Source organism: Puma concolor, chromosome A2 (genome assembly GCF_028749965.1).
Source record: "Puma concolor isolate L17-30 chromosome A2, mPumCon1.1.hap2, whole genome shotgun sequence".
NCBI classification, from domain to species: domain Eukaryota; kingdom Metazoa; phylum Chordata; class Mammalia; order Carnivora; family Felidae; genus Puma; species Puma concolor.
Window position 1 is genome coordinate 50,653,544 of NC_141668.1, and position 24,325 is coordinate 50,677,868.

The 24,325-nt window shown below is 37.6% G+C and overlaps 1 protein-coding gene across 3 annotated transcripts in view; it reads left to right on the plus strand.

The window, feature by feature from the left end:
* HIBADH (3-hydroxyisobutyrate dehydrogenase) overlaps nt 1–24,325 on the plus strand; it is a 112,592-nt gene that overhangs the window by 16,744 nt on the left and 71,523 nt on the right. For 2 of the 3 annotated variants that reach the window (XM_086693759.1, XM_086693747.1), the window contains 2 exons: nt 6,640–6,749; nt 9,572–9,693. In XM_086693759.1, coding sequence (XP_086549885.1) covers nt 6,640–6,749; nt 9,572–9,693 — 232 coding nt within the window. Of the gene's footprint in view, nt 1–6,204; nt 6,347–6,639; nt 6,750–9,571; nt 9,694–24,325 lie in introns of those variants that run through there. The other variant, XM_086693752.1, reaches the window with a different exon arrangement.

Genomic DNA, 24,325 nt, shown 5'->3' on the forward strand with positions numbered 1-24,325 from the left:
TGGGTTATGAAGGAAATAAAAACTTGACATGATAAAAATCTTTGACATGTTTGATGGTATTTAATCAATGTATTTGTGCCCTTAAATGTTAACCTATTCTAGGGGTGCCTGGCTGGCTCAGTCGGTAGAGCATGCGACTCTTGATCTTGGGGTCATGAATTCAAGCCCCACGTTGGGCACAGAGTTCATTAAAATAAAAAAAGTTGGGGGCGCCTGGGTGGCTCAGTCGGTAGAGCGTCCGACTTCGGCTCAGGTCATGATCTCACGGTTCGTGAGTTCGAGCCCCGCGTCGGGCTCTGTGCTGTCAGTTCAGAGCCTGGAGTCTGCTTCACATTCTGTGTCTCCCTCTCTCTCTGCCCCTTCCCCGCTCATGCCCTGTCTCTCTCTGTCTCTCAAAAATGAATAAACGTTAAAAAAAATTATAAAATAAAAAAAGGTTGACCTATTTTGAAAGGGCATTTATAATTGGTTAAATATGTTATTTGTGGTCATTTCCATAAAAATGTGGGCATTCCTCTTTCAGTATCCTTTTATCATATCCCTATTTCTGTTGGAAACTCAGGTTTAACCTACAATGATGCATCATTTCAGCTTTTAGAATCTTTTATGAGAATGTAACCCATGGTAGTTATCAAGCTTTTGTGTGTTAGGAATCATGAATTGATAAATTGTGAATTCAGTGATATAAAAATATAAACCCTGGAGGGTTTAAGCTCTGCCTGGGCTTAAATCTCAGCTCTATCATATGCTGGCTGTGTGACTTTGGACAGATTATTTCTTTAACCTCTCTCTACTTAAATTTCCTCATATTATAAAATGGGGATAATAACACTACCTTTTTAGTCCTGGAGAACCTGACACATAGAAAGTGCTGTCTGGGGCGCCTGGGTGGTGCAGTCGGTTAAGCGTTCGACTTCAGCCAGGTCACGATCTCGCGGTCCGTGAGTTCGAGCCCCGCGTCGGGCTCTGGGCTGATGGCTCAGAGCCTGGAGCCTGTTTCCGATTCTGTGTCTCCCTCTCTCTCTGCCCCTCCCCCGTTCATGCTCTGTCTCTCTCTGTCCCAAAAATAAATAAACGTTGAAAAAAAAAAATTAAAAAAAAAAAAAGAAAGTGCTGTCTTTGCTGTCGTTATGGTGGTTGTTATATCTCTACCACCTTGGTGTCATCACCGAGTCCAGAGTGCTTTGGAAGAGAGCTAGAGACATATTTTTAAATGAAAGAATGATGGAAAAAATTCAAACCGAACTAGGAGATAAAGTGAGTTGACAGCATCCCAGGTTAAGGATATATTCTGGTCTGTTCCTTCCGTCCCACTTTTATTTTGCAAAAGATACCGATTTCTCTTTTTAAGCAGTAGCATCAAGGGCATACGGCTTGTGCTTCATTTTCATTTTTGTTGTCTAAGAATTTCCTTGGAGATGCTGCTGATCTATGCCAAAAGGCTTGGGACTTATATCATTTCTGTGTGCGTTTTCTGCTGGATGAACAAGGCTTAATTAGATGGTCTCTTCTTTTGTTTTCTCTTTAAAAACTTGGAAACTTCATCTTGTTATTCCTGGGTTGTAAGGCCGAGCATGTTTGGTTAAGTAATTCTCTTGGGATGTAAGCTGGCATCCACTCGGTTCTTGTTAAATGAGAACTTTAAAAGCCTCTTGCTGAGTGGGCTCCATCATGGTTGACCAAATGTTTCAAGATGTAGGCACAAACTGTTTTTGTCAGTTTTTCAAGTGTAGTGTAATTTTGAAGTAACAGTATGCTTTTCTATTTGGAAAGATTAAAAAACGCAGAGTGAATAGCTGTCTGCTTCCGATGGATATGTGAAAAGGAGGTGCTGTTCCTTTAGATTACTCTGGGCCTACATGCTTTCATCCTCCCTCCTTCCCCCAACCCAGCAAAGCAGATTTTGTCTTTAGTTCATCCCTTCTTCTATGCATTACATACCATTACATGCCATTGATGGGTCCTGGCATACAGATGAACCTAAATCCAGAGAAATAGGTGACAAAAATTCTTTTCTAAAAAACATTTTAAAAAATTTAATTAATTGATTTATTTTTTAAATTTACACCCAAATTAGTTAGCATATAGTGCAACAATGATTTCAGGAGTAGATTCCTTAATGCCCCTTACCCATTTAACCCATTCCCTCTCCCACAACCCCTCCAGTAACCCTCTGTTTGTTCTCCATATTTAAGAGTCTCTTCTGTTTTGTCCCCCTCCGTGTTTTTATATTATTTTTGTTTCCCTTCCCTTATGTTCATCTGTTTTGTCTCTTAAAGTCCTCATGTGAGTGAAGTCATATGATATTTGTCTTTCTCTGACTAATTTCACTTAGCATAATACCCTCCGGTTCCATCCATGTAGTTGCAAATGGCAAATTTCATTCTTTTTGATTGGCAAGTAATACTCCATTGTATATATATACCACATTATCTTTATCCATTCATCCATCAGTGGACATTTGGACTCTTTCCATACTTTGGCTATTGTCGATAGTGCTGCTATAAGCCCTGGGGTGCATGTGTCCCTTCGAAACAGCACCCCTGTATCCCTTGGATAAATACCTAGTAGTGAAATTGCTGGGTCGTAGGGTATTTCCATACTGTTTTCCAGAGTGGCTGCACCAGCTTGCATTCCCAGGCGACAAAAATTCTTAAAGACTAAAGATATTGTGATACACATGGGAACAACTCTCCTATACTTAAAATTGAGATAATGGAAAAATAGAGACATCTTAATTCATAATAATTTAAGAATGAGGCAGTTGGAATTAGCAAGAGATCTGTCTACATGGTTATGGCAGGGCAGAGCCATGGCCCAGAGTCAGACAGGGAGGTGTAGCAGCATCTTGCTAATAATGCTGGACCTTTGTACTGACCACTGTAGATGCAGCCTATCCAACCTCTTCCACAGAGGCTATACCTTCCAAGAACCTAAGGTTACTAAATGTGAAAATTTCTTTGCCTAAGTTTCCTTTCTACTCTGGGGTGGAAACCCTTGAAGAGAACCCAAATCACTATTCTTGTAGATTCAGAAACTGAAGCCAGAGAGGTTAAGTTATCTGCACAAAGTCACACATTGGCTTAGTGGCTGAGCTGCAACTAAACCTGGGTCTCTTGGGCTGCCTGGGTGGCTCAGTCGGTTAAGCATCCAACATCGGCTCAGGTCATGGCCTCACAGGTGGTGGGTTCAAGCCCCTTGTCAGGCTCTGTGCTGACAGCTCAGGCCCTATTGGATTCTGTGTCTCCCTTTTTCTCTGCCCCTCTGTCGCCCTCTCTCTCTCTCTCTCTCTCTCTCTCTCTCTCAAATAAATAATAAACATTAAAAAAAATTTAAACTTGGGTCTCTAGCTTCCCAAATTAGTGTTCCTTTCAGTGATCCATGCTGTCTTTGCTTATCCATTCAATTAGTAAATGTAATTGAAGGGACTCTAATTAGTTTGGCTCCTAAAGACTTCTGTGGTTAGTGTCAGACTGGCAACAAGGTTTGTCGTCCCCCCCGCCCGCCCCCCAGCTTTTGAGTCATGGCCAAATTTTGTCAATTATTTCAGAGGCTTGAAGACATCACGTGGAAGTCAAGATGATTTGAATAGCTGGACACACATGTCTGTCTATCTGTCTGATAAACACGCCTTCTGTAGTGCAAATTAGAGACTGTTATAATGTACCAAATGTAGATAGTCATTAGATACGGAGCAGTTGTGGCCAGTGCAGTGGTGACATTCCAGCTATCAGTATCATTGTGTGTTTTTTCCGGACCTGTGAGCTTTGACACCACTTTCCTATATAATTGAGGGGTTAGCAGTACTCTGGCAACCCAGGCATCCCAAGAAGCAGATGCTAGGGATGCAGGGGGCTGATTGGGCACCCCATGCACTTGGCAGTTGCATGAATAGGCACTGCCAGTTCATGGGTATGAGAAGCTTGGAGGTGTGAAGTACATTTAGATCTGTGAACTAATTGTTGGTGTCCCTGAGGGCACCTCTCAAGGAGTTGTCTAGGTGAAATCGACTTTCCTTCAATGGAAGAGACTCACCGAATTCCTAAGGGAGAGTCTGAAATTGACTCTTAGACCTCGGGGCTTACCGCAGTCCCTGAAAGATCAAGAGAGTTGGAGCTGATCATGGAAGGAAAGGCCACTGAAAGGTATGCCATCGTCTTGCACTGTTTGTATTACTTCATTCAAGGAGGGATGAACAGAGGAGGCTGTCTGTGGAACCCGTCTTTTTGATGCAGTCCAGGAGTAGAGAAATAGGACTCCTACAGCTTTTCCTTTTTTTATACTCCTCTTCCTGAGCTGTTTTTCTTGAGTACACTTGAACCGTTTGCCAGCAAAGAGTCTCCTTCTTTTGAATCTCAGCATTTGTTTGGGCGTAGGAAAGGTTTTTATGTAACTGGGGTATTTCTTCGTAATTATGTGGAAAAAAAATTTTTCTTTCAGAACTTTTAGGGCAAATCCTGATGAGGTATCAAAACGTACATGTTGGGGCGCCTGGGTGGCGCAGTCGGTTAAGCGTCCGACTTCAGCCAGGTCACGATCTCGCGGTCCGTGAGTTCGAGCCCCGCGTCAGGCTCTGGGCTGATGGCTCAGAGCCTGGAGCCTGTTTCCGATTCTGTGTCTCCCTCTCTCTCTGCTCCTCCCCCGTTCATGCTCTGTCTCTCTCTGTCCCAAAAATAAGTAAACGTTGAAAAAAAAAAAAAAAAAAAACGTACATGTTGAATGTGCTGCACTGGAGACTCTAAAATGCCATATTGCCTTTAGAATGAAACACTGAAAGAGAGAGAATATCTGTTTTTTTTGTCTTGGGGTGTGAGATATTTTATGTTATCATTTAATATTAATATACAAAATGCTAGGATACTTGACCGCCTGCAGTTTTAAAATAGGACTTAGGAAATTATGTTAAAACTGCATCTAGGGGCGCCTGGGTGGCGCAGTCGGTTAAGCCTCCGACTTCAGCCAGGTCACGATCTCGCGGTCCGTGAGTTCGAGCCCCGCATCAGGCTCTGGGCTGATGGCTCAGAGCCTGGAGCCTGTTTCCGATTCTGAGTCTCCCTCTCTCTCTGCCCCTCTCCCGTTCATGCTCTGTCTCTCTCTGTCCCAAAAATAAATAAACGTTGAAAAAAAAAAAACTTTAAAAAAAAAAAAACTGCATCTAGAATTTGATTTAGGAGCTAATAGTCTTCTAGGGAAAATTGGATTGTGGTCACTTCTAGCTCACAATATTGAAATCACACACTGCCTTCCCATTCTTTCCCTCTCATCAACCGCACATCAAAGACGAAAAGAAAGCATTAGGTATAATTCTGCCACACGCAAAGCAGAGGCATTCCCATTTCCAGGATGCTTACGTTTCCTTCACGTTTCCTAGCAGAAAACATGTCCATTTTTAATACATGTGTACACCATTCTACAGAGAAATCTGCAGTTATCCCCCTGGTAGCCGTTTGTCTTTTTTTAATTTTTTTTTTTCAACGTTTATTTATTTTTGGGACAGAGAGAGACAGAGCATGAATGGGGGAGGGGCAGAGAGAGAGGGAGACACAGAATCGGAAACAGGCTCCAGGCTCTGAGCCATCAGCCCAGAGCCCGACGCGGGGCTCTAACTCACGGACCGCGAGATCGTGACCTGGCTGAAGTCGGAGGCTTAACCGACTGCGCCACCCAGGCGCCCCCGTTTGTCTTTTTTTAAAGAGAGAAAAACCTTTAGAGGAGCTTTTGTCACAATTGGGGTGGTGGATTCTTCCTGTTAAAGGAGAGTTTGACTCAAGAAGTGAACTCCCAGTCTCTTCTGACCTCTTCGGTTGCCAGCTGGCTGGCGAGGCATATCAGGGTGCACGTGGGAGAGAGAGCAAGGGTTTGGGGGAACGTGGGTGAGGGCGTGTACATCTGTGCATGCATGCACACGTACAGAGGATGGACGGCCACCTTCCTTTACGGTATGTTTGTAGTCATCATAAGGCAGAAATGAGGGCGGAAGTGAGAGAGTGGACCTTGATGCCTGTTTGTATGTCTTGTGTCTATAGTTTCCACACATGTCCTGGTAGCTTGCGCGCTCAGCCTTTATGGTGGTACTTACAGCTGGTACAGTTAAGTGCTCATGTCCTTGTCCTGACCTTTTCTTTTCTGTACAGGCTTCATTTTTTTTTCCCCCTTGAAAATGGAGACTAGAGACTGGTGGTAAACGGGACTTGAAATTTTACTGGGGGATTTTGCTGCCTATGAAATCACTGGTGAATCCTATACTTTAGCTGCCATCCCCTTTGCACTAGGATGTTTTTCTTAGTCAAAGCATCTACCAAAAAGTATGCTGTTTGAGAACCCAAGTTGGAGGAATCCATGAGAAGTGCGTCTGTTCCCAGGACTGTTGGGTTTTGCCCTTTCCCCCTCAACTCACTTCACACTTTTTAAAATAAACAGTAGATTTGATTCCATAGAAACTGCATCTATATGTGTGTAAGGGATAGCTTCTCTATTTTAGGCAGTAAACTTTTTTTTTTTTTTTTTTTGTCATTTGGAAATAAATTAGTTTCATTCACTGTCACTGTTGTCAGCATGCATAAAAGTGAATCCTGCTCAGGCTCTTGAAACTGCCTCCGTTTTAATTGAAATAATGTGCCTTTGTAATTTTTTTTAAAGGTAGTGTCTTGCCCGGCAGATGTAGCTGAAAAAGCTGACAGAATTATTACAATGTTGCCCACCAGTATCAATGCAATAGAAGCTTATTCAGGAGCAAATGGAATTCTCAAGTATGTATTTCTCAACTGTGGAAATTTTCTTGTTATCGTAGTTCATGAATTTCATATTTGTTAACACTTTAGGAAATTACAATGATGTTCGTGAAGACTTTCTATACTGTTTTCTTGTTTCTGAAAAGTGAATGGTGTGGTTTCTCTCTCATTGTAAAGGGTTTCTTTTTTCACTGAAAGCAAGAATGTGACTTTTGGGAATAATTTTTTTTGCTTCTGTTTCTTTCCTTAACTCTTGGATTAAACTTATGCTTTCATTGCTAACATGTTTAAGAGACTTTTAAAGCTTGCATTTTAAACTGTACAAATGTTACAAGCATAATTTTCTTATGGTTTATAGAAATTCAGGAAAAGGTTTCTATGAAAAATAAAACCAAACATTGGAAAGAACACTATTATTTAACATTTTATTATATTATAAAAAGTTATTGTATGTCCTCTGGGTTAGTACATCTGTAGTAAGAACTTTGAGAAGTTGGAATTAAAGGTTAGCAGTAGCTCTTTAAATAAAATATAATTTGGGTCAGAGTTTTCTAGCCAGTGCTTAGCTTCTCTGGCTTTGAGAACCTTTTGGTTAATTTCTGCCTATTGCCAAATCCTTGTGGTTGTGTTAGAATGACAGTGGTTGAATTTCCTATTTAATTTGCTGGTCTCTATGGTTCCTGTTTCTAACTTGTTTTGATGTTGAATTTCAGCAAGGAGAGAACAAACTGGTAGGTCCTGTAGACATACATAGGGCTAAAAGAAAGTGTTTAATTTCATGAAACTGTAATATGTGAAATTTGAGGCTTTTGGAAATTGAATTGTAACTTGCAAGCAAAAGACACTTGGCTATTAGACAGAAAACTGATAAGATAAATGTTTAGATTTCAGGGAAGGTTGAAAGACGCTCATTTTGGACAGAGCCTTGAGGCCCATGGTGTGTGTGGTCCTGAGGTGACTTAGTGGTCTCATTATCTAGTCTGTTCCAGTTATGGCCCTGCTTAATTGCCTGCTTATTTGCCTCTTCAGGAAAAGTTACTAAACTTTTGTGTGCTGACCAACTGTTTATTAATATTCTTTGCTAAGGAATATGGTGGCCAACTAGCAGAGCAGTTTTGTCTAGGGAGTGCTTTCATATATTGCGGCTTTACATTGAACTATAATTTGCTTTTTATGGGTGGTTCTTTATTTTCTTCTGGGTCAGGGTCATTTCCCCACACTCAGTGCATATGTAATTTTTGAGACACTTTCCCATTTGCTTCAAGATTTAAGACCCTTGGGGCACCTGGGTGGCTCAGTCAGTTGAGCATCTGACTCTTGATTTCAGCTCAAGTCATGATCTCAGGGTCCTGGAATCAAGCCTTGCATCAGGCTCTGCGCTGAGTGTGAAACCTACTTGGGGCTCTCACTCTCTCTTCCTCTGTCTCTCTGCCCTGCTTGCATTCTCTCTCTCTCTCTCTCTCTCTCTCTCTCTCTCTCTCTCTCTCTCTAATTAAAGAAAATATATTTCAGATCTAAGGAATGTTAATATCACATAATTAAAATTAATTATTGGTAAACATAATTCTTATGTTTATGTCAAATTAAAGAAAATATATTTCAGATCTAAGGAATGTTAATATCACATCATTAAAATTAATTATTGGTAAACATAATTCTTATGTTTTAGGTTATATCAAGTGAAACTCCACATACTTATAGTGACCTGTAATAGAACATGCTATTTCTTTTCTGTGGAATATACCATTGCATTTGGACCAGATCAATTAATATGTTTAAAATGGTTGTTCATCACATTTTGTATGCTATTTTTTCTATAAAAAGATTTTTCTTTCTTTTAATAGTTTTTTAGCAATGATATTCTATTTTCTTCTTCAGTATTTATATTTATTCATTTCTAATTTTCTAATCATAATTATGATTACGTGTCATCTGGATTAATTGGTCTGTAGTAAGGACTTTGGGAAGTTTGAATTCAAGGTAAGCCATAGCTCTTTAAACAAATTACAATTAAAAAAAATTTACAATGTAGGTCAGTTTCCTAGCCAGTGAAGATAGACATAGATTATAAGGGAACCGTGTAGATAGATATAATCTGTACTTACAGTACAAACAAAATTGTCTTATTATAAGAATGCCATTTAGTATTGATGTAAAATATGATAGAGGAAAAGACTGCTTCCCCGCTTTGCCAATGTATATATATAAATTTACCATAAAGAGCAAAAAAACTGTATTTGTGAGATTTCTAGGTTCATTCCTATATTTTCCTTTCTGCCTCTTTGATGTTTTATTTTATCTTTAAAAAGCTGTAATTATTAACGAATATGCCACCCTCGAGCAAATGGCTGAATTTCAATGCTGTGTTTAGTCTACCTAGTGGAAAGGACATGGATATGTGAAATTGGCAACATGGCTTATTAAAGACAAATAAAATACTTTTTAAAGAGCCCAGCTATTTTACAAACAAAAATTTAAATCTTACCAAATAGACCTTTTAAAGTTAACAGGTGTTTTAAATTGCTTACCTATATTATTATGGTATTGTGTATTTCACCTAAAACCAGAATTTATAACACGTAGTTTATTAGATTATTTAGGTTTGTTTGAAAGAGTTTGGGTTTACTTTGAACTTTAATTGATCTGAAAATGAATTTGAGATTTTTAACCAGTTCTAATAATGTTTTTAATATTAAACCAAAGACCTCCTTGATATCTGGCAACTTTTAGTAGATTCTAATTCTATAGGTAGTTGCATGAAATGTTTATGCAGAATTGCAAGCTATATTTTTAAAACTATAAACCTATAATTAAACTATTACTTTTATCTGTTTACTTAGAAAAGTGAAGAAGGGCTCACTCTTAATAGACTCCAGTACTATTGATCCTGCAGTTTCAAAAGAATTGGCCAAAGAAGTTGAGAAAATGGGAGCAGTTTTCATGGATGCCCCTGTTTCTGGTGGTAAGTGGCAGCTAAAATCTATGCACACCTATTTCTGTTGGTCAGAAGAAGCAATTACGATTTTCTGGTACCCAAGACCTATCCACATATTTTGAGACCTGTTATAGGAGTCTCCATTTCCTCACTGAAAACAAAAACAAAACAAAATCACTTCTGTTATTCCGTATGCTCAAAATACATTGCTTGTTCTAAGCTCAGACAAAAGGATGTCACAACCTTGAAGAGTTGTGAATTTTTGGTCCAAACTGCTATGCGTTGGGCTAGAGCTGTTCCTAGAAAATGTAACTTTTCAGAACAGATTCAAGAAGTAACTAGCTTGAATCTTCTTTTAACTGTTAAAGAAGTTGAGGAAATGGTAAAAAAGAAAAAATCATTTTGCAAGGGGAACTTTAGGCCCAGATGATTTTTTACAGGTGAATGTTACCAGAATTTCAAGGGGCAGATCATCTCCGTTTTTCTATGAACTTTTCCAGACAATAGAAAAAGAGGAAACACTGCTCAACTCATTCTGGAGACCCGTGTAACTCTGATACTTCAACCAGAAAGAGAAAGAAATGAGAGAGAAAAATTTTAGGTCTATATCAGTCATGAATACAGAAGTAAAAATTTTTAAAAAGTATATTAGCAAACTAAATCCAACCATGCGTAAAAGAGGTTAAACACTACAACCAGGTTTGTTTTATCTCATATGTACACAAATGACTTAATGTTAGAAAATCTATAAATATATTTCACTACATTAACATACTTAAAAATCATATGATCATCTCAAAGGACAAGGATTCTCAGTAGTAAGATTCTAAAAGCATATTATTATATCAAATATCAAGAGTGGGGATCTGGGTATTTTGGAATGGTAGGATTATAGGTATTATGATTTTTCATAATTTCCAAATTTTCCAAAATTACTGTGTAATCAGATACCATATACATACATGCATGCACACACACATACATATGTGTGCATAAATATACACGTATATATGTAATTAGTTGAAGACTTGTTTCTAGCTGGAGACTTTCTAGAAAGGCTGGACTGAAGAAACCAGTCATTTGCTCAAGACCAAGACTAGATTTTTTTTTTTATTATTTTCTGTAAAATTCTAACGTAATCTGAGGAGGAAAATAAAGATTGCTAAATGGAAAGTTGTCCTTTATAAAATCATCATCTCCTTACAGTGTTAAAAAATAGCTAACAGCTAGTGTGGTACGTTGTTACAGTAATGACCTTTAATGACTCACATCTCTGAATCCACTCTGTGTATCCATTCACTCATTGACTCTGAGTTGAGCTATCTGACTTGCTTTGGCCAGTGGTATGTTAGCAAATGTTACACAAGGATAGACTTGAAAAGCACTTGGCCCTGTCTTGCTCATGGGGACTTTTCTGCTGTCACATAGAGAAGCCTGGATTAGCCTCCTAGAGACAGGCACTAACCACCAAGCGTACGAGTGACGCCATCTTGACCATCCAGCCAGAGTCACCTTCCCAGATGACTGAGCTCAGGCAAATGAACTGCCCAGCTACAGATGTCCAAATTGCTCATCTACAGAATTGTGAGCAAATAAACCCACTAAGTTTGGAGTGTTACGTAGCAGTAAATAACTGATGGAGCCAATACAGTTGATATTTCCATTCTTATGTAGAAGTGTTTGTTGCCTAATGGATCGATCAGTGTGCCGCCTGTGCTTACATAGTCTTAAGTGTCATAAACCCTTTCTGAAGGAGAATGATAGTACCCCAGTTAGCATAAAGGCCAACTTTAATGCTAAAGCTAAGACGCTAAAATGAAGTTTATTATGAAGCCAGTCCAGGAAAGAGTTTTGTTTGCTGCAAACTGGTCCGACTTGTATCTCTGTATTCCTGATTACAAAGGAGAATGTTTGCCTAAATGCTACTGAAGTAGCCACCCTGGTGAGCTGATATGAGATACCTATGTTTCGTAAGATCTGGAAAAGTAAGTTGGTAAAACTTCAGTAAATCTTACGGTGTTTTCATAGACTTGCTGGAGTTCAATATTAAATAGTATGTATAGCTTTTAAGTGTCTTTTGTGCTCTTAGAATTTTTATTAGTAGAAGGGACTTCAGTAATAACTTAATTTGACTTTGTTATTTTACAGATGGGAAATTGAGATCGCAATGAGGTTAAGTGATTTGCCCAGAGTTCTCTAGCTTGATAGCCAATCTAGACTAGAATCTTCTCTCCCAACTCAATCTGAGGATCTTCCCACACTCTGTTAGACCTTTTCTCCCTTTAGTCCCACCCTGTGGTGGCCTTCCTCTTTTTCAAAGCAGTGGCCTACTGTTAACACCATTTCTAACAATTTTACCTAGTGGCTGGTCCTCTCTCTTCTGTCTTGCTAACTAGCACTGCCGTGTAGTAAAACCTTTGGTGGGGAGGTGAAGGGAGAATTGCCTTCTTTTCTGACTCACAGAGATTGGCTTCTAACCTGGAAGAGGCCTAACAATTCTGTTCCAGTCGTTTGAGAAGCAGTGGTTGAGAGGACATTATTCTCAAATCTGGGGACCTCTGCAGAGATCAGAATAGTCCTATTGTATTCACCCCATCCCGAAATGTTTATTAACTGGCTTCTCAGGAGTCTTTTGTTCTGCTGATGAGTTGGGATAGAACCAGAGTTTTTTGGGTCTTTCATGTCTTTCATGTGGATCCAGTGTTTTGTTTAATCAAATAAATGTCCAGAAAAAGAGAAAGTCGAGTAATATTTTGACACATCCCTAACATGTTTGAATGTGACTAGGATAGGATCTGTTCTGAGGTTTAAGGAGATGGAGTTGACAGGATTATAACCGAAGGCAGTGAAGCTATTTTCCATGCCCTTTTTCTGTGTCCCCATAGTATAGTATCTTTGCCGCTGCGAGGACCATGGTGTGATTCTTGTTTGTGCCTGTTTCTTCCACTGCTAGACTCTGAAGAGGGCAGATGTCTTTCTCCACTTTCTATCTCCAGTGTATATCTCCTGGCGAGCATGTAATAAAGTATGATGGATTGCATTAAAGATCTTCTGGTTTCTAGTTTTTTAATTTCAAGATTAATGTCAAATATTTTGAGCTTTCCTCCAGTTGTTTCCTCATTCCCAGGCTGTACTCCAGCTTATTTATCTCCAGATCATTGACCTCTCTCTGAAGTTCAAGTATCTGCCTTGCATTGTAACATCAGTAAGATATTAAGTAATTACTGTGTTCAAAATGTTATATTGTAATATTAGATGCCATTGGGAAGTGTGATTATGATCACAGGGCTGGGGGTAGGATAAAAGAAGTAGAATAGTAATTCAGAACAACTTAAAGAGGAAGTTCTTGCATTAGAAGTTTAGGATTTAGGAAAATATACTAATAAAAATGATGTATAAATAGTTACACAGTGCAAAATAATGTAGCACAGCAGTCTTCTCAGTACTTAGCAACCAGAAAGGGAACTCTTCACTAACAGTTTGATCATAGCAACATGTTGGGCATTGTAAAGAAATACTGTCTTTGTCCTTTCTCGGGTGGCTATTAATACTTTGACTTTTACCTGTATGGATATATAGAGAAAGAATAATACCAGATTCGATTTAGACAGTTGATTCTGGGGCAACAGAAGAAGTTTTAGTTCTGGAAATGGAAAGTTTATGTTAAAGGTTAACTACAAACCTCATAGGTGATTGATTCCCAGTTACATCCACGGGAACGAACTAGTGGAATTTGGAATTAGATTTTACAGTTCGTTAGTGACTATTCTTTAAGCAAAGAAAAAAGGAAATCTGTTAGTTCATACAATTCTCTTATCACCTTTAGTTTCAGTTTTTGTTATACTGTTAACAAATTCAAAGTTCACTTGATATTAGGCTCAGTTGGTTAAGCGTCTAACTTCAGCTCAGGTCATGATCTCATGGTTCACAAGTTCGAGCCCCACATCGGGCTCTGTGCTGTCGGCTTGGAGCCTGGAGCCTTCTTCAGATTCTGTATCTCCCTCTCTCTCTGCCCCTCCCTTGCTCGTACTGTGTCTCTCTCTCTCCCTCAAAATAAATAAAAATTAAAAAAAAAAAAGTTCACTTGATATTAGGGGTAGCCTAGAACTTTTAGGGAAAGAAAGGAACTCTAAAAATGAAGGTTTAAAAAAACTGAAGGTCTTGTGTTTTTTTTCAGTGAAATGTACTTAAAATTATTATACAATTCCTGCAAGATTATATACTGTTTTCTGATTATACACTCTTTTTATTATGCTGACAGTACCTTGATTGCAAGGGACATGCTTCACTCTTCATTTCATGCAACAAACATTTATTGAGTACTTTTATGTGGTGGGTATGGTCTAGGTGCTGGAGTTAGTGCTTTGAAAACATGAAAAGTCTTTTGTCACATGGAGCTTATGAGTTAGTAGGACTAGAGAGAGTAAACGAACAAAAATAATTTTAATGGTAAGTCCTATGAAGAAAAAAAAAGGCAGAGTAAACAGTTAATGACACAGACTTAAGGGGAAGGTCTTTTTACATAGAGTGGACAGGATGCCTTCTCTGGGGAAGTGGCAGTTAGACAGAGACGTGAAGGCACAAGTCTGGGGGAAGGGTATTTCAGCGGAGGAAGCTGCTCGAAGGGCTCTGAGGTATGAACAAGCTTGGTAGGTTTGTGGAACATTTATCTTTGTATCACCAGGACTTGGCAGGTAATTGTATTCAGCGTTCATTGAACTGACTCACCTATAAATTGACTCCCCGTATGTCTAACGCCATGCCTTCGTTTATCTGTGGTTATCAAAGTAAAGCTAACTAGGCTGTTAATGTAAGTTAGCCCATGACACTGGCCTCAGATATGATGCCTTAATCTATTTCTCTATCTTGTGTAAATGACATCTGTATGAAAGTTGTAATCCTTTAATAGTCCAATGTTGTTTTGTCACACCATTTTGGATACATGCTTTTTTTGTTTGTTTTTGGAGAGGGTCTGCTACTGTAAGGTTAGTTCCAATTTGATCAGCTCTCGTGTATAATGAATGCTAGACATAAAGCAAATTAAAAACTATTGTTTGTGACTAATGACCAAATACTGTTCAGTGTGTTCCAAGGGCATAATTAACAGCACTTAACTATGCTTGAATAATTGAAGAAGAAACTCACTGATTGCCTAATCTGTCTGTAGAGTTGCCCAGAGACCTTGAGTTGAAGTCACTCTGAGGTGGCACTTGTGCTTAGCCCAAGGCTGTCTGAGCCGGCAAGCCTCATTGATTTGCTACACCGGATTGCTCCAGTTAGGGATTAATGTCAAAATTAAATAATTGAACTGGTGTGTATGTGTTTCCCTACCGGGAACCCAAATTTTATACTCTATTTGGCTGGGTTAAGTTTTAGTAATTTGTTTGAGGTGTTCTTAGAACACGGAGTAGTGAGCACAAAACCTATTAAGGGATCTCTGTTAGAGTCCTGGACTTGCTTGCTCAATTCCTCAATGAAAGTCTCACACACACACTCCATTCTTGGTTTTAAAACAGTGAACTGGGCATCTACTGTTTTTCCACCAGATCTGTATCTAATTTAGGGTAAAGGGACCACAAAAACAAAACTTATTTCTATTTTGGCACCTAACACCATCATAGTTAAGGATTTGTTGGCATTTCATTAAAACATTTTCTTAGAGAGGTTTATAACTTGGCAGATTTACTTGCCTTTGGGCTGCAGCATTGCTATTTCTGTCCAAAAGTAAATGCTTTCACCAAATTTCATACAACTGAATTTGCGTGGGTATATGATGTGTGGAGAGGGAAGGGCTATCCCAAGAGGTCTTTTTTTCAAGTTGTCACACAAGCTGTTCGATTAAACAGTAGTATTGTGTGCAGCATTTACTCTTACATTTTAGTCTTACCTCAGGAAGATTTTATTTTTTAATGTTTGGAAATAGGTTGATTTAACATGGTTAAGATAATTCATTTTCATGAGTCCTTCCCTTTAAAGAATGGTACTACTGTGATTTTTAGTTCTTTTTACATGACTGGCTTCTATTATAGAATGTGAAAGCATTTTGTGGCAGGGGTGCCTGGCTGGCCAAGTCGATAGAGCATTTGACTCTTGATGGCCCCACGTCGGGCGTAGAAATCACTTAAAAAAAAAAAAAAAGAATTTAGTGGCACCTGGGTGGCTCTGTCAGTTAAGCATCTGACTTCAGCTCAAGCCATGAGCTTGCAGTTCATGGGTTCCAACTCTGCACTGGGCTCTGTGTACAGAGGGCCTTCTTCAGATCCTGTCTCCCTTTCTCTGCCCCTCCCCCGCTTACTCTCTCTCTCTCTTTCTCTCTCTCTCAAAAATAAATAAACATTAAAAGAAGGTTTAAAAAGAGCGTTTTATGGCATTGACTTTTGTAGGAGAGACTTGAATTACTCGGTCTTGAAAAATATTAGCTAAAATAAGCCTTTCCTTGGCCTGTTTTCGTGGTATTTAAAGCTTTAGTAACTCAAATAATTAAAAATTTTCCTTAACTTTGTTTGATGGACAGATGCATTTCCTTGAAAGTGACCTAAAATTCATCAATGCCAGCACACTAGAAATGGGTTAATTATGTCAGCCGTTTACATTTACCCACAATTTTACTTATCGCCTTATATTCATTAAGTATCCTTTTTGCCTCTGGAGGATACTTTTTTTTTTGCCTAGGATTTTCTCCAGTTTGCACAAGTAGTTCAGAAATGTTTGGTAAATAAATTCCAAGGATTTCTTTGAAATTAGTCCCTAAGAAGAGGTGCCCATAAAAACCTCTTTTTACATTCTCTGGCAGGCTTAAGACTCCCTACAACATGTCACGGACAGGAGTCCCTATATAAGGTGTTAATGAGTTCTTAACACGTTTAGAGAAGACTGCTGACTCCCTGCCCAAGGTAGCATAGTTGAGGCAGCTTTAATAATCCGTCTCCTAAGAAAATAGTAGAAGAATGGCTTAGAGAAGGCCAGGTGATCAGTTCACTCAGTGCTTGTATTACTGTTATCGTTTATTGTGAGTAATAATTACTATTGCTAATAACAATATAGTTTGTTTCTCAGAATTTACGCTCTTGCAGTTTGCAGTTCCCCATCTCCAAATCTGCAGGCCAGGTTTTAATTGCCGCGCATTTAATTGCGTTGACATTTCCAGTCAGGTAACCATTACCAGGGTCGATCCTGCCAGGCTCTGTCCTGTGGTGGAGGGACACTGTGTTCTCTTCACATGGTTATGTTGGAAAGTGCATGGATAAGGCAGGGGTCCTGTCTGAAGTAATCCTAGGGTATTTTTAATGTCCTTTAATTGCCATTCAGGATGTAAGTCAGACCAGACACAATTGGGTCTGGTCACAGTTCAGAACTGCCGTGTGGTGTTTATATAAAGGTAAAGTATATTTAGCAAATAAATCCCCTGAAGCTATTCCTTATATAATTTATTTTTTATTAACATCTGTTGATGGCTAAGCAGTGTGAAGTTAGTTCCAGTATACGTTATGTATTATGTCTTTATTTTGTTTGACTTGTGATCCCTGGATAGCACTGGGGGTAAAGCGGGAGGAGGAAACGGAATTACGAATTTGACGAGGGCCTTGTCATTGCCATCAGACCATTATCAGACTTATTTGTGGTTTTCTAGACGTCTGATTTTCTTTTCTTTTTTAGATGTCTGATTTTCTTAAAGATAGCTTGATAATGTTAGCAAATGAAAAGTATAGTAAGTTGAATTTAAATCCTTCCCTCTCTATATTTGCTGTATGGTTCCATTTTGTTTTACATTGCTTTGGGTGTTTCAGTTGTGAGAATTTTAAATTTAGAGGCCCATTTCATAGTAAGGACCCTTCCATTAGGGCCAGTGAAGGGATGGCAGCAGACTTACCTTCTCTTCTTCCTTCCTAGTGATTTAAACTTGACCTGAAGGTAGAAGGTTTTTGTTGTTGTTTCGTATATAGGTCAGATTACTTGTATCACTGTGAGAGATGTGGACTTTTTTAGAGGAGTATTAAGAGTTTTAAGATTTGTCCCTGACATCTTTTTTATTGAGTTATTGACTGTTAGTTATGGTCATCAGAATGTTTATCCCTCGTGGTCTCTGGGACGGCATTGTTCTTAGGGAGGTCTTTAAAAACGAAACATAATATGAGGCTGGGCATACAAATAGTTTTATCATTAATTACATTTCATTTCCCTTAATTCTTACGTGTTAGGGTAATACTTGTTCTCAAGTGACCAACATTTTTAATGTACTGTGTACATATATTAAAAGAGTAGAAAAACAGTCTTGGCAGACACTGAAATGGTTAATTGGCTTTTCCAGCCAAGATAGGTTTGTAAAACTTTCTGAAAATTAAGAAATGGGAGGGAAAGAATTTTTCTCTTCATTAATGCCATATTTTTATTAACCCTTTACCTATAAAGTGTAGTTTTAGGCCATAAACATCTTCTTGCAGCACTTTTTCATTAGACGAGCAGCTAGAGGAAGAATAGTTGATTTACTTGTGATTGTCAGATATCTGCAAACATTACAGTAGTTAAAAGAATTATTTTGACATAAAATCCTAAGTAGGGATGAGATTTTTTTCTAAAAGCGAATGATAATTTTGAGAAAGGAATCCAAGCAACAGCATAATAATGACTTTGAGATGTGTTATCTTTATTAGCAAACCTTTAAAAACAGCATTAAGAAATATTTGATGATTTCTCATGATCTTTAATTGGGCTGTATTTTTATATTCTTATTAGTACTTGTGTAAAATCAACAGCTTTTCGTGATAAGGCATTTACATGTTCAATTTTGCATACGGCTCTATTAGAAATAGATGGAACAACACTGGATATTTTAAAATTAATAGGAATAGCCTAAATTTGATTCAGAAAAGTTACTTTATATGACATTCAAGGGCGAGTGGACAAGGGCAAGAGAGAGGAGAGAGAGGCAGGCAAGGCAGGAGCACGTGGGGACGAGAGAGCAATTACATTGTCCTTTTCCATTTTAGCTGGTAGTTTGGAGTAAAATTGTAAAGTTAAACTTCTTGGAATTGTTACTACCCCGAGTGGGAATATAAACTATATTGAACAAAATTTATTTAGCCTGTTAAAAAGTCCACCTAAAACTATAGTTAATTAGTTTACGTTATTACATCACTTCTAGTAGAGGCTCAAACTGGTACAGAGTTAAGGGGAGCTCCATCAGGTGAGCTGACTGCTACCCATATGGGGCTTTAAGATAATGATGAGTTTAAATTTCCTCTTAGAGCTAAGTGAGAATAAAACTGGAGGCAATAAATACTCTTGGCCAAAGCCATTAAATGAAAAAGCTGGGAATTCTCCAGCTCTTGACTTAAATTGTTTGTTTATCAGCTGGCGCCTAGTCTGGAGTCGAGAGCTGGAGATTTCTATCTGTGACAGAACTTTGAAACTCTTGCAGGACACTTTCATTTCAACTTAAGGTAACTTGAGTTTATAGCTTTGGCTTTAAAGATTACTAATGATTTACTCATTTCCTTACCATTTAACCAGAGTGGACTTTTTCCCAGGAAGGGATCTGTGTTTATTTAGGGCCTTTGTCTGCGGAGGGATTAAAAGGCAGCCCACCAGCATTGTGAACTTGATGGTAATAAAAGGTCACCAAAACACACCATAAAAACATTCTTACCATGGAATTAATTATACAGTGTAATTTTACAAAGCAGCTCGGTTACTCCATCCTTGCCGTCCCCCTACCCCCGTCCTTAAACATTTCATCTTTTAAAAATTGAAGTTTTGGTATAATTTAGGCTTTTGAAGCAATATTTTGCTGCTGTTATGGTATTTAAACATTGAAGCAATTGTCACTTGCGTTTAATTCCTTAAAAATTTTAAGGTTTTTTAAATAAAAATGATCGTTGTTGTTAAACTGTGGGATGAATAGCTTGTTTGGGAGAGGGTAGAGTACTCTAAGGGATGGTTGGAGTTTCAGCAGCTCAGTTTCTAAAAACCTAAGACTAGTTAAGAGTTTTTTTTTGTGCCACCAGGTGGCATTGCATCCAAACCTGCTTGTGATAAAGGGAGGTTTTCAAAATAAATTCTTTTTTGTTCAAGAGAGGTCATAATCGTTTTTCTAGATTTTGCCTTTGAAGTTGGCTTAAAAATACATCTGATACCAAGGTTGATTAAATGTCTCCAAAGACCTGAAGAGATTTCTGAATGCTGCAAATGTTTGCTTTTAGGTGGTGAATATTGAAAGTAAAATGTTGATACATGTGCAGAGGATTGCTAGTTTTTTTTTTTTAGGTAAAGCGAACATTTAACAGTTGGTTATTTTTGTTTTGCTTTTCTAAACACTCGAGAGAGGATCCTGACTATGAAAACCCTCACAGATGTTGCAGAGACTCCCCAATTCGGCAAATCACCCCTTCCCCCAACGCACACACACTCAAACCCACCCCAGCCCTTATAAAAAAAAAAAAAAAAAAAAAGTGTCAGCAGGTTTCCCTGTATGGGAATTTTTAAAAAGAGGGAAAGACCTCGGAAAGGTGCAAGTGGGTCCTTCTCACAAGCCTAACTATGAGATTCATTAGGCAGTCCATGCTCATGTGTTAAAAGCTGCTTTTGGGAAAGTAAATTCTTGCAGTTTCCTGTACTGGTTTTGAGGGAGTCTTTATAGTCTTTCGAAAACAGCTCATTTTAAGAAAGTGATAATGTAAAAGCAAGAAAAAAAAAACCCTCATTATAAATTTTATAAAAGTATAATTTTTAAATTAAAATATACGTTGCTCTTTTTTTATGAACCTGCATATATTAATAAACTGTACAGAAACAAATTATTTAATACAACCTATCTAGGTGCTATGATATGTTGTCAGAATAAATAAGGTTCAGTGTGCACTCTGTTGATTTTCACCCTTTTAAAAAGTGTATTCACCATGCAGAGATGTTTAATGCTTAGCTTTGATCATTTATCAAAAAGCTTTATGAAATTTTACTCATTTTATATTCCTGCCTCTTCTGTCGAGGCTTCTTAGAAGTGTGCACAACCTGTTTAAGAAATGTATATGTTTTCAAAGTAAATGTTTGACCTCCCACCTTGATGTTCCTGCTTTTAAACACACACACCCATACCCCCCCCTTCTCTATATTTTGAATAACTTGATTGAAATGTGTGTTGTACTAAAACTAAATATATACAAATTTCAGTATTACAGAAAGAGAATTGTGTTTTAACAATTATAAAAATTTAAAAGTGGCACATTTGAAAATAGTCTAGACAAAGGTACTCAAGACATTTGACCCTGAATATTTTACTTTTAAACTTGATACAACAGTCTGTTTCTTAGCTTTGTTGTATGCTGATATTCCTACTTATTTAACATCAAAAAGCTGTAGTGGTTTCTCTTTATAGATTGTGCCTGTGTTCTGGAATTGCCTCCTGCTGCCCATGAATTGCTTCTTGGCTTGTTTTGTTAGAATTTCTCACCAGGGTTTTTGTGAGCTATGTAGCCAACATTAAAAAAAAAAAAAAAAAAAAAAGAATTTGATACAGTAGACTGGATTAGTAAAAATTATACTTACTATTCATGATGGTAACTGAGTAAACCTCTTGGATCAGCATATCAGTTTTATGTAATGAAAGCCCATGCAAATCTCATGTAATAATACGCATATATAAAATTGCCTACAATGTCTCTGTTTTTCTAGTTATTTCTGTAATATTAAATGACTTTTTTTGCAGAAATTCCAGAAACCTACTTTTTCATTAAAAAATAATAGGAAAAAAATCCTTCCTCGTTTCAGGGTGTGTGTAATTTGGTAATGGAGCATTTAGATTTTGGCTTCTTTCATTTCAGTTGGAAATAGTATTGGTGTAAGTGAGTGTTGCCATGGGAACCTCCACATAGATATAAAAGGCAAGACTGTCTAAGTGGAGGAGGAGGGGCGATGTACTAAAATACCACCGGCCTAAATGATCTATTTTATATGTATGTTGGGGGGTGTAGGGGGAGCTAGTTTGAGAAGAGAAGAAAAAGTGGTGCAGAAAGTAAATGTTAAAAGTTAAAATCATGTACTCATACTTATGGAATCGCACAGTTGGAAGTGTTGTAAATTTGAAATGTGATTCTTAATGATTTGTGTCATTTGCGTGTGCTGGGAGTCTTTGCATACCTTATTTTTAAACTGTGTTGACTAAACGTGTTTAACTTACGTGATTTTAGATAAAATATTTAATAAAGTGAAATCTGGTTGGAAGGTTAGGATTTTGGTCTCTGAGATGGTTTTAATTGTAACTTTATTAAAGATAATTATCATACTTTATTCTTTTTCAGATATCTGAACAATTTCTTAAATCTACAGTTTTTGGAGACTTTTGGCTTTCAAAGGAAAGCTGGCTTTAGAATATTTTTAATATTAGATTTCAACATTTAAATACTTTTAAATATTACTCAAGGAAACAATGACTTACTGTATTTGCATGTATAATGTATGGTTTTCTGGAAAAAAAAAAAAAAAAGGATGGAACCAGCAAAAGCAAGCATCAAATCCTTTCCTATCCTTTTAGCAGCGCATGTGTTGCTGTTAATCAAGATGGTTAGAGAACGGCCAATTTAACTGCATATAAAATAACATTTTTGTTTTTTGTATATTTAGGTTACAAAGAACAGTGAAATTGTGCCCAACATGAGTTAGCGTGGTAAAAATGCACCATCATCATTGTACTTTTAACACTATAGATTCTGGTTGTCAGATACACGTGTAAAAAAAGAAAAGACATTAACCTGGGAAAAACTGTTTAAACTTACCTTTTTAGTCAGTCCAGAGAAAAAGTGAAGCTGCCAAGGTAATAAAACATCCAGAAGTTTTTAAAATAAAAAGAGTAATTTAAATTAAAAAAGGGAGGCGGGAGCCGGAGAAGAAAGAGGCTAAAAAAGACAGCACTCCGCTCCCCAGGCCAGGCAGCATCTGATGTAAATTAACCCCAGTGGAAGTGTATTGTTTCCAACTCTGCAAACAATGCCGGGCATCTCTTCCAGAGGCGTGGGTGTTGGCGTGGACAAGAGGGTGTTGAGAAGTTGAGAGTAAGAGGTGGCGACGAGTTTAGTCATCAGGGGATTCTGTGGCGTAGAAAACAACAGGGTTGAGCGCAAAGAATGAAAAAGTATGTTTGCATATAAAGTTAACCCAGTTTAACCTTCAAGAGGTATGAAATAATTCATAACTGTGAGAGAATGCTTAGTTGTCAATAATCTTTTAAAGAGACTGAGACCTTAATCTGCAAAGTGTTCAGCAACCAAGATACCCACTCTGAGGTGTGCTTTGGCATAGGGTATCTGCTTAGTTTTAGACTTCTTAAAACAAAACAAAACAAAACAAGAAAAATACATTTCTTGGAAAAATAGATAATAAAAGTGATAAAAAGTCAAGCTTATCAACAAAATAAGAGAATGAAAGTAACAGCAAAAACATCTGTGTTGTTTTTCAGTTTTTGTCTCCTGCCCCCCAGCCCCGCCCCCATCCTCCAGCTTCCTTGAGAAAAGAATCTGACCGTTGTAGAGTGGAAAGCATAAAATTGTACATGGCCTTATCAATAAATGGATTCAAAATAGCATTACTTTAATTTAACACCTTAAAAAAGTTTCATAATATAGAATTTTCTAGGAGAAAGCAACTGATATTTATTATTAAGTACCTTTGGTGTTTCAGGCTATGGTGCTGGGTAGTTTATGTATTTTAAACCATTTAATCCTTATAGCAGCCTTGTGAAATGCAGATTATCCTTATTTTTTAGTGAGGAAGTTGAGGCTTTTTTAGGAAGGGACCACATGACAACATGTACTTACTGTAAGAATTAGCCTGATGTAGCAAAAAGAAGGCATTTTAGGTAGAAGATTTTAGAATATTGTGACAGGATTAATAACTTCAAGTGTGGCACTTGAAGTTTAGGTAGCTAGGCTTTGATTTGTTTATTTAAAAATGGAATCAGTAGAAATGCTTTTTCATGCTCCATTGATAGCACCGTTGAGTGACATACTCCGCCTCAAATCAAAATATAGAAGGAATTAGTAGTCGACTAAAAAAGTCCATGCAAGTAATTGAAAGCAGTTTTGTTTTTGGTCTCATATGCTTGAATCTAGTCAACCGCAGGAATAAGAGACAAGAAAATGTGGAACCGGAAGTAAAAGCCATTAAGTTTTAAACCTAAAATAACTTCCTTGGAAGGTCTTTTAGAAGTTGGGTGTTAAAAAGAGCCAAAGGGTATCTTATACAGGACAGTTTCACATATGCTTTCTCTTTTAACTTGTGTTTTAAATTTGTTATTTTCCAAAATAAATTATTTAGTCACAACTTTTTAAATACCAGAAATTGGCCTTTGTAAAATATCCATTTTCAGTGTGCTTGTAGCCTTTTTTTGGTATATTTATAGTATTCAACATTAAGACTGAAGACTGGTAGTGTATAAAGCTTATTGTGAAATAATAATAATGAAGTATACTGCTTAGTCTTATTTGACATTACAACTACCATTTGGTGTTTTACTGAATTATAATGTGTTGGGAATTGATGATTTTTATCTTCTCAATATTTTTTACCTTTCTCAATATGCACAGTTCTTCAGTCATATTACTAAAGAAATCCCTCTCAACAGCTTTTAACAAAAAACCTTTAACAATAGTGCGTGTGTGTGTGTGTTGTG